Source organism: Electrona antarctica (genome assembly GCF_951216825.1).
Source record: "Electrona antarctica genome assembly, chromosome: 11".
NCBI classification, from domain to species: domain Eukaryota; kingdom Metazoa; phylum Chordata; class Actinopteri; order Myctophiformes; family Myctophidae; genus Electrona; species Electrona antarctica.
Window position 1 is genome coordinate 23,754,725 of NC_136792.1, and position 11,109 is coordinate 23,765,833.

At 42.5% G+C, this 11,109-nt stretch overlaps 2 protein-coding genes across 3 annotated transcripts; one reads left to right on the forward strand and one right to left on the reverse strand.

Moving 5' to 3' along the window:
* Positions 1 to 1,603: 1,603 nt before the first annotated feature.
* Positions 1,604 to 7,277, reverse strand: LOC306932764 (uncharacterized protein). Its single transcript, XM_079514680.1, has 6 exons — positions 7,192 to 7,277; positions 5,290 to 5,703; positions 4,201 to 4,466; positions 3,429 to 3,505; positions 3,074 to 3,325; positions 1,604 to 2,495 (listed from the first exon to the last, which is right to left on the reverse strand). The coding sequence occupies exons 2-6, from the start codon at positions 5,691 to 5,693 to the stop codon at positions 2,253 to 2,255; spliced, it is 1,242 nt and encodes a 413-aa protein (XP_079370806.1). The 5' UTR covers positions 5,694 to 5,703; positions 7,192 to 7,277; the 3' UTR covers positions 1,604 to 2,252.
* Positions 6,649 to 10,533, forward strand: LOC306932765 (dual specificity protein phosphatase 14-like). Of its 2 annotated transcripts, none has more exons than XM_079514682.1 (4): positions 6,649 to 6,905; positions 7,907 to 8,034; positions 9,116 to 9,306; positions 9,777 to 10,532. In XM_079514682.1, the coding sequence occupies exons 2-4, from the start codon at positions 7,918 to 7,920 to the stop codon at positions 9,988 to 9,990; spliced, it is 522 nt and encodes a 173-aa protein (XP_079370808.1). In that variant the 5' UTR covers positions 6,649 to 6,905; positions 7,907 to 7,917; the 3' UTR covers positions 9,991 to 10,532. The 2 variants fall into 2 exon arrangements, with proteins under 2 accessions (XP_079370808.1, XP_079370807.1); XM_079514681.1 differs by lacking the exon at positions 6,649 to 6,905 and adding an exon at positions 7,453 to 7,648 and having other exon boundaries at positions 9,777 to 10,533.
* The last annotated feature ends 576 nt before the right edge of the window (positions 10,534 to 11,109 follow it).

The following is an 11,109-nucleotide window of genomic DNA, read 5'->3' on the forward strand; positions in this document are numbered from 1 at the left end:
CTCTTCAGCGTTGAGTGTAGGCCTATGTACTTACGGTTACGGTACTTACTACAAGTGTACAACATTGATCCATAAGGGTTCATCAGCAAGCATTACAGATCTGTAAGTAAGTGTCAATTCTTTTTTTTTTTTTTTATAATTTTTATCCCACGATTTTGTAACCCATTTTTCACCCCTGTGTCAATTATCTAATGTGATCCTGGGCTCTACACACCCTCCGCCAACCTAGTTCCCATATATGGGGGACATGGGGAGAGCAATGGACTTGAACTCATGCTTCCTTCATGCCTGAGTGTCCAAGTTGCTCCTTTACACCCGACAGGGGGGAGTTTCCCGGGTTGGACGTAGCGCGTGGAAGGAACACGTTATTCCAACCAGTTCCTTTCCCCTCCATCAGGCGCCCCGGCTGGCCAGGGGGAGGCAGTTTAGAGACCAGGATTACTGCATGTTTTTTGTGAGGGTACCTACCCTAGTGGACACGGGGAGAACATGCAAACTCCACACAGAAAGGCCCTTTCGCCAACCCCGCGGAGGAGGAAACACGCCGCCAGCAGCCACAGCGTCCCGAGCGGGAATCGAACCCAGGACCTTCTAGCTGTGAGGCGACAGCACTACCAACTGTGCCACCGTGCCCCCAAGGGGCGGGTCCATTTTGACCCCGTGTTATAATATAAGACATTGTCGTTTGTCTTCCAGTTTAACCACTTTAAACATGTTATTATAAAGGTTTCAAAGATAGTGAAACTACAAGATCTACGGTTAAAATTGAGTTTGAAGTTACAATACGTGTCTGATTAACAATTAACATCAAATATCTGACGCTGAATCAAGCAACTTAAAAACTGTCTGACTGTAATGTGTCTTGTGCTTTTAATTGTATTGAACTACTGATGGTGTTGATGAAAAACAAAAACAAACTGTCTCGGGTACACACACAAGCCAAAGTAGAAAGTAGAAAATGACAGCAAAAGTGAAATATCCCTTTAAATCAGGCCTGTCGAACCCATTTTGGGGTGAGGGCCGTATTGGTCAGAAGGTCACTTGATGTGGGCCAGAACCAGTTGCGGACCCGCGCTCACACGCATTCACTCATACAGCATTGTTTTTCAGTCTGTTTTCTCAGTCACTGCTATAACTACAGTATCATTCATATATATATATATATATATATATATATATATATATATATATATGAGGAAGTTTTCCCCCATTCTGGGCACAATAAGGCAAGAAAAACACTTATTTTTAGGGCAGTTTAAATTCAGTGGGTAGTTAATCAATCGGCATTTTGATTTATTCACACTAGAGAGGTGCCCGTGGGGCCTCTACGGAGGTGCCCGTTGGGCACTGGCCTACTTGGAATGATGCAAGTTGGAAATTCATGCCCCACCCAGATAATAATGTCTGTGTCCCTTTTATGCCCAACGTCAGAATGATGTCAGATTTCTGTATGTCTCTCTGTACCTTTATGGAGAGGAGTTCTGTGTGTGACACCACTGCCTGGTGTGTGTGTGTGTGTGTGTGTGTGTGTGTGTGTGTGTGTGTGTGTGTGTGTGTGTGTGTGTGTGTGTGTGTGTGTGTGTGTGTGTGTGTTGTGTGTGTGTGGGTGCACGCATATGCGTGTGAATTTACTGTTTAAACAAATGTATGATGTTTATATTTTCCTAGCAAACATCTTGTGAGACAACAGCACCCTCCTCTGGCAGAGTGTAGGTGATTGTAAAGTGAGATTTCTCCAAGTTGGCACAGCAAAATGTTACCACTACCAGTGATAGAATTTGACCGTCTTACATGGTTTGGTGAAGCAGTCAGCCCACACATATATTCATACCGTGTACCGACGGTGGAGCAAACCATGCAAGGAGCAATTAGGGGTTCAGTGTCTTGCTCAGGGACACTTCGACACCAACTCTGGGGGGGCCCAGGATTGAACTAGGAAACTTATGGTTCCCATGCGGCCGCTCTACCTCCTGCAACCACCAGGGACTCAGAGCAAGTAGATGGGTGGAACCACATTTATTATAGAGAGAGTGCCAAATGATACAAGCCAAAGCACATGCTGTCATGAGTCATGACAGAGGCTCTCTCCAGACCAGTGTGGAGATGATTAACTAAAATAGTCTCTCCTTAGTTTTAGTCTTTGTCAAAATCTTGCAGACTATGTATCATTTCAGAGATGTTTGTATAGTTGTCTGGCTACGCGAGACCACTTCCAGTTGCTATACAAATTAATAATTGTATTATTATCATCATCATTCCTCTACAGTTGTTGCCAGGTGTTTGTTCCGCAGGTGGGGCAGCAGTGCGTCTTGATAGAAGGTCTCCAGTTTGGACACGGTCTCCACCCACCACTCGGGGTCAAAGGTGACAGGGACGATGGCGGTCTCTCTGAGGGTGTAGACCACCAAGTCGGCCTGGGTCAGCCCCGTCACAGCCAGCTGCACCTGGATCTGACTGTAGTAGCTGTGCTCCTCCTTCACATGGTAGACCGGAGGCTGTATGGGCAACACGGAACGGAACGTAAACATTAGTTAACCACTTCACTTACACACCAGCATTCATATTCTGAGGGATGCTTTCACGGAAATAATAGCAGATCTAGAAGCTTACAGGGCGTCACAGTGAGACCAGTACAGAACACTGCCCAACAAGGCTAAAGTTGTTATGGCAGTGGCACTCAAACAACTGTTTCAAGGTTTTGGCCGCAGACCACCATTTGGAAAGATTTTGTGCCAGGGACCCCCATAAGAGGTGATGTGCTAGAATGTTTGCTATACAAACTTTTTCTAAACTTTTCAAGATTACAAAAAAGTTTAATATAAAATTTAGATTTACATCGCATTGGGGAATTCTCCTTTAGGCTCCATTTTAGTGGATGGTCTGTGTCTGTCCCACGTTGCTTGTGTTTGATGAGGCTTCCAATCTGGACATACCAAAAATCTGATTTGGTGTGTAAACGTGGCGTTAGTGTGCCGTGAGTCAAACCAGTTTTCAGTGAGCGTACATCTTCTATTTATTTAGAGTGGGTGTTTAAACAGACAATACTGTCCTAGTGTTGTCAGAGGAGCGCTACCTTCATGGGTCTCTGTGCGTCTCTGTGGTCCATCTTCAGACAGAAGCCTGTGTCCTGCACACAGGCCTCCTCCACCGTCCTCTCTCTGTGCTTGTACGGACACTTCACCTCCAGACACAGCAGCCATTGGCCGGTCTGTCTGTCCGTCACAATGCCGTCAGGGCTGGCAGCCAACCAGGAGCGCTGGGGGTCGATGAATAAGCCGCACTCCTGCACAGTCACATCTCGACCCAGAGCTCTGCTCTTTAGACCCTGGAAACAAACATATGCTGCATATGAAATTATTTTATTTATTGCAAGATGATTTCCTACCCATCACCCCAAAATCCAATAACAGTGGAGGTTAAGGCATTACCTGATACTTGCGAACAGCCACTTTCTCCCTCTCTACTCCCCACCGCATGGCTCGGGTCTGAACATGTGGTCCCTCCCCTGACGGGGTGAAACATGACATGAAAACAAGAACGCACAGAACACTGCTTCCTCTCACAGCTTCACTAACACATTATAGTCGTTGTAGCTGAAAATATGGTCTGAACATGCAGCTGAAAATGAAATATAGGAACACTGCAGAAGATTATGTCATTAAGCGTTGCCGTTTATTGTACATGAGTTTATTACACCCAGAAGAACGCTTCACATGCCCGCCGAGTAGACTCATCTCTCTTGGCTCACAAAATCCCCATTGCAGTCAGAACTTCAGACTCACTCCAAATTGTCTGCCCTAATCTGAAGACTCACCTCTTCAGACTCCACCTCACCCCCTAGCACTCACCTCTTCAGACTCCACCTCACCCGGGTCACCCCCTAGCACTCACCTCTTCAGACTCCACCTCACCCCCTAGCACTCACCTCTTCAGACTCCACCTCACCCGGGTCACCCCCTAGCACTCACCTCTTCAGACTCCACCTCACCCCCTAGCACTCACCTCTTCAGACTCCACCTCATCAGACTCCATTTTTTCAACGTTATTTGTGTCATGATGATACAAGCCCACAACACGTTACATCCACAACACGTTATGGGTTTTAGATATTTAACCCATAACGTGTCGTTATTAAGACATTATTAAGACAGCTAGATAGACAGCTTTGGGGTCAAACAGTTTGTCAAACAGTTTGTGTACCTGTGATAGAGTTGAGGTAGGAGGCGGGGGGGTTGTGGCGGGCGGGGTCTTGGACGAAGCGACAGTGGGCGATGCGGTGAGCGACGGAGGCCGTGATGCGGTTCTTCCTCCAGGAGAACCAGGCGGGGTTCTCCCTCTGGCCGCGGGTCAGAGCCTCCACCTGTTTCACCACCCTGCACTCCACCTGCACCCCAACACCAACTGGCACCTCCTCTGGGCTGGGAGGAGCAGCATCTCTGTCATTACACCTCCTCCTGATGGTAGGGCTGCCAACATTCAAGACATGTAAGTTGACTACTACTAATCATAGACTGCTCTGTCTCCGTCGGAAAGAAACCTCATGTCCAAAACTGTTACTTTTCTAGATTCAAATTGAAAAGCATCAAAGGTAGCAGATCTACAAGCTCAAACGTGCCAAGTTTTGAGCTTGGGGATCTGCTACTTTTGATGCTTTTGTGTGATGCTGTTGTATGATCAAGTAGGACATTAAAATTTATAAAAACAAACAAAAAAGTTAAAAAGTTCAAGTTTCTGCCCGACAGCAACGAAATGCGATTAGTGATTTAATTGGGTTTTTTGACAATGATCATTGGAACATACAGTACATATAAATAAAGATGACATGTCTTTTTGGCTTTTAGGCAAACAGATATGTAAAATAGACGTGTTCCTCAGATGCCTGAGGGAGGTCTTTGACCGACACGTTGCAAGTAAAATAAAATGTGTTTCTTTATAGAGCAAACAAAGACAGTGTAAGGGTGTTTTATCTTTCTCTTACCCAAGGCTTTGTGAAGAAAAACTGCACAGGGCCGATATGACAAATAACTTCAATATACAAATAAATAAATCAAATACATGATGTACTATGACTAATGATGTTATACTTCTGTCCCTAAATGCCCCAAATAGAGACTGGTTGAAATCGGTTAAAAGTCAGACAATGAGCTGGAAATAACGATTTAGGGTTTGACATTTCTGTTCATTTCAACCAGATGTTTTCATGCAGATAAAATGATTAGCTCAAATAATCTGATTAATAGCTCATCTAATTGCGATCAGGCGATTATGTAATAATTGTTACAGGCCTACCTGTCAGAGCTTAGTGTAACATTAGGTGTTGTGTTCTTCTTTCTGTCAGAGCTGTGACTCCTCTGATTTGGAATCAGTGCAACATTAGGTGGTGTGGTCTTCTCCCTGTCAGAGATGTTCTTTCCTTGACGTCCTCTGTGTGTGGTTTTTGTCCCAGTTTGTGGCTGGTACGGGGCAGCAGCAGCGCCTCCTTTCTGTGAGGTGATGCTGGGGTGGTACCAAATGTTAGCAGGCACCAGTTTCTGCTTGGATCCTGTCTGTGAGGTGATGCTGGGGTGGTACCAAATGTTAGCAGGTACCAGGTTCTGCTTGGCTCCACCTCTTGTCGTCACAGGGACTCTACTGGGGGCAGAATTGTGCGTTGACTTCCTGTCAGGTCCATTGTTCTCTACTGCCACTGGCATGCTGGAATACCTGACAATGACAATGACAGAATGTCAGGTTATTACTGTGTGTCCTTCTGAGTGACTACAGGACCCCAATGGAAACAAGCCATAGGCTTTCTTGGGTTTAAAATCCTCTTAGCAGACTTTGAATTGAACTGTATTTTCCAGTGCTTTGTTTTGCAAACTGCTAATGAAGTATTCAATCAAGCAAACCATTAACAGATTTAGAAAAATAAAATAATATATATCATATAATGTAATATAGGCAATTCCCAACATGTGGGCCACAAGAGTATTGCAGGTGGGCCCCCACAAATTTGAGTAATACTAATATATAATATATAATATAATAATATATGTATACATACATACATACATACATACATACATACATACATACATACATACATACAATGTATGTATGTATGATACATACATACATACATACATACATACATACATACATACATACATACGCACGCACGCACGCACACGCACACGCACACGCACACACACACACACACACACACACACACACACACACACACACACACACACATACACATACATACTCATTTTGGGAGTCCTTGACTGATTGATTGATTGACATTTGTATTTCACAGTATGTAGAATGGGTACATTTCATCAGGGTCAACCATTTTCAATAAATCAGAACATTTAAAATGACGTCGTCACCGTCACACAGTAAAACAATACACAGCAGAGTTTGAGAACCACTGATTTAGATTAGAAGACACATTAAAACAGTTGGGGACAAGTGGAGGATAGCTTGTGGACCATGAATACTTATACTAGTATGTCAGGCTCATGTATTGTTGACTGGAATGCACAGATGAGGCCTATTTCTGATTGGGGGGGTTCTGGTGGTGTGTACACTGGGGACACACAGACATCCCGCCCCGGTACATCAGTGGCACGACTAACCTCAAATCAGACTCTCGTGGGTCGTGGTATATATTTATCTGACATTTTCAATCGATAAATGTATACATTTACACAACACACGACAGTAGTTCGAAACTTCCAGTGGTGACCTTTTTGCTATCTGGTGACCTTTTAATCTATTAATAAAACGAGACGGTCAGTCGGGCCAGAATTCGATAGGTCACCACATTCAGCGTAACGCCTGGGACGCGACGTTTTCCGTGTTTTGGCCAAGGAAGGATCGAGAGACTATATTATTCATTTATTACTATGGATTAGATACAGGTGAGACTGCACCGCGTTTTTAAATCTAGTTTGAAATCGATTCATACGATTCATCATTCCGTGTTTTTCGAGTCGGACACATGGAGGTCGTGATGTCTTCCCAACAAAACTTAATCTGTTTTGGTTCAACTTAATTATTATACGCTATCGTACCGACAAGAACTATGACGATGCGTTCTTGACTTGTTGTTAGCAGTCTGTCACTGGACAGTGTTTAGTATTTATTTTATATATTAATCAATCCTGTGCGAGAGAATATAGTGTGTTGTTATTTGTTGGATTTTACCTGTTGTAGCTGCTTTAACCCCCGGCCTCTGTGTGGGTGTAATGGTACAGTGAGCTGTTCTGTTGGAGAAATGGAAACAGAAAATGAATCATTACAAATAACATGTAGGCGAGTCATCACTGCATGTCAGATGACAAACACGTCACGTTAACCCGAGTCTCTGACCATCTGATCTACATATTGTACACAAAAACAAAAACAAGAATTGGAAATACAAGAATAATGTTTTTTTTTATGTATTATTATTATTGAACATAAGACTATACTGGACTGGATAGGACAGTGGAAATCTTTTTTCATGAAAACAGTCCAAACGAGCCAATAGATGGCGTTGTTTAATCATTTTCAAGCGAATGGGAATTAAGGACAACAAATATTTTTGTTTGTTTTATGGTAAAGTGGTGTTCAATATTATTGCTGTTTCTGTTCATTTGCTGTGGTCCTACCTGGTCAGAATGTAAGTCTCAAAAACCCAACATTCTAACATTTCAAGATATAAACCAGAGTTTTAGTCATTTTTACTGTAGCATTTTTCTTAAACCACAATTGTATTTACTGAAAATGTAATCTTGGAGTTTGATGTATTGTATGGTAATCATGGGGTTTGGTATACGAGGAGGATCATCCTATAACATTTTATTACAAATTTGTCAAACCCAAGGCCAGGTTCTGGTCAAAACACTAAACTTGTAAATTCCTATTCTGTGTGTCTCAGATGGAGACAACATGACTGCATCACAGATCACTTCCTGTTTGTATGTGAGCGGCCTGGACGCAGCCCTCAACCACATGTTGATCTCCAACAGGAACATTACTCTCATCATCAACGCCAGCGACCTACAGGTGAGTAGTTCCTTTCCTAGTAGTTGTTCCCATTCCAGCATCAGAAAAGGCTGCCGATACTGCCTAAAATGCTGGTATTGGTGAGTGTGCTATGACAATCTGATACCACGTAATTTATCACATATTTAATTTGTAGTAATATTTTTAATCTGTCGATGTTGCACAACTCTTTTATAGTCTTACTGAACTATTTACATTATTATTGTACTTGTAGCTGCACTTTGGATTGTTTATTTATTCCTGCACACTGGTATTGGATCGGTACTATGTATCAGTTGGTATCGGGAAAAGACGACATTTTATCGGTACAGCTCTACTAGTTACACTGTACAGGCCATTTGTACTTAGACATGCATGGCTTAATCTTTGAGACAAACCAGGTAGGCCCCCTCCGCCCACCAAAGAGCCGGAGAGACCCCCGTCACCGAACACAGTACAGAGGACGTTAAAATTAAGAAAGAAATATCACTGCACTTTAAATACTAGCATTCCCATGTATGATGCAAGTTAAACACATCAGTCATCCCTGTGATCCCTTATGGTGACAAAAAAATGGTGGAACTTTAAATCTATTATGTCAACAGTGAATAGAATAACATGAGATATTGGGTTGAAAGTACAAGCTGAGAATAATAACTACCTACTACCTGGTTGATCCTGCTAGTAGCATACAGTATGCTTGTCTTAAAGATGAAAGTACAGTTTGTACAGTGTAACTGCTAAAGGCTCGTTAAATCAGTTATTGTTCCTTTGATCACTCCTCAGTTCTGGGCCCAACATTCAGCAAAATATTAAAACAAAATGTTTTAATGCCAAGGTTGAAAGTGGATAAAGGTGTCAGGTGGCCACTGGTCAGTGACAATGTTTTGAATGAGCTGTTGGCTGTTTCCACAGAAATACATTTTTAAAACTTATTTCTAGAATTAAGCTATTTCACACTTTAAGTGTTATTTGTGGAAAATAAAACTAATATGCAATGACTATGACTAAGTCAAAACCAGGAGTTGCCCCTGAAAGTGTATATTTTAATGTCCAGATATTAAGTTCAAGTTGTGTGCTGTTATTGGGTGTATTTGTTTAGGTATCCTACCCACACCCAGGAAATGTAGAGATCCTCCATGTGCCCATTGAGGATCGACCCCACCAACCACTGGCTCCGTACCTTGACACCGTGGCTGACAAGATCCACAACAACCAATCGGGTAGCACGTTGGTTCACTGTACGCAGGGACGCAGTCGATCTCCTGCACTGGTCATGGCCTACCTGATGAAGTAATGCAATACTACTTCTATTATTATCTGTTTATTACACTACTACTACTACAGCTACTACAACTACTGCTAACTATCTGAGATAGTGTGTGGTGGTGAGGGGTGTTAAACTGTGTGATCCGTGGGCCGCATGTGGCCCAGGGAGAGGTCCAATGCGGCCTGCAAGATGATTTTCTTGCAGGCCGCATTTCAAAATATCTTTCCATTTCTGATAAGCAGCAAGCTATTATGCTCTGATTATTTGTATGTATATCAGGACAAATTTTTGACAAAACGGAAGCGGGGAGGTGGTGTCACTGTCATATGTGCTTTATCCTGATCATTTTCAGAGCTTCCGTGCTCCACTGTTAAATTGTGTGAGGCAACAGTCTGGCTTGCGAGACAGTACTACTTTTCAAATAAACTAAACTAAAATACTTTGACTTTAACGTCCTTCGTTCCTGCCTCTCCCCTCTCTGTTTGACTGGCAGGTATGAGAACATGAGGCTGTGTCAGGCGTGTGACGTGATGATAGACAAGCGTCCCTTTGTGCGTCCCAACGCCGGCTTCTGGAGACAGCTGATAGACTATGAGATCAAACTGTTTGGTAGGAACACTGTCAGGATGGTGAAGACACCCTCTGGAGTCCTACCAGAGGTTCAACACCACAACCCAGACACTGATGCATACTGTCTGAACACCTGACATCAACACATATACTTTCTGACTAAATGCTACCTGATGGAAAGAATTGTTGGCTTTGAGCAGGTCACAAATGTCTTGTTCTTGCTGATAGCTGAATACTGCTGCTGATATTGTGTAGTCCTGGATGACATGTAGAATGAACATGCATCATGTCATGTTACACATATGTGACTCTTTTTGATAGTCATGGTGCCAAGACTAACTGTTCAGGAGAGGAGAAAACATTGTTAGGTGTAATATTAGTCCACAGAAGTGAAGTTTTCTCAACTCGCTGATTTCTGCATGAAATTAAAGGAGTATAAGCCATATCTCTAAAAACTGAACAAATTCCCTGCTTTCATGACATGAAAAAGTCTTACTGTATTACTATTTTCTTCATGCACAGGTTGTAGTACATTGTGATTTTCAGTCTTGCATTTACCTTCACAATATTGTCACAGTAGCATTACTGTGGATGAAATACTGTAACACAAGATGTTTACGTCATTTTCTTTCCATTTTAATGTTTGACACTAGGTGGCACGCACCGTCTGAGCTGCCTCTTCCATAGAAGACCATGGTCTATATAATAGTATAGACCATGGTCTTCTATGGAAGAGGCAGGTCAGACTCTAGTCTATACTATAGTTTTAATGGTGGTGTATCTGTGTCTTGTCACTCTTGTGTTTATGTTGAAATGCAATTGAATACTTGCATACAATGACAATAAAAGGGCATTCTGATTCTTATGATGCTCCACAATGTATCTTAGGGTCTCAGGTAGTTTCAGACTGGCAGCCCAAACCAGATTTTTTGGCTATTCAGATTGGAATCAGATAGGTTGAATCCCAAGTGCGAACAGCAGAAAAAGAAAACCACATGAAGTGATTTTTGTGAATCAGATTTGAACCACATCTATACACTGTCTGCAGCCAGATTTATACTTGATTTTACAATGATACTCAATTACTGGTCAGAATATAGAGCTATTTAACACAAACAATATCACTTGCACAACCTGTCATGACACTATGACAGTGTCATACAGAAGTACCAAACATCACCAAGCTCAAAACGCAACACATTGTGAGCTTGTAGATCAGCTATTTTTTAAAGAAAATTGTACGACATCTTAATCAC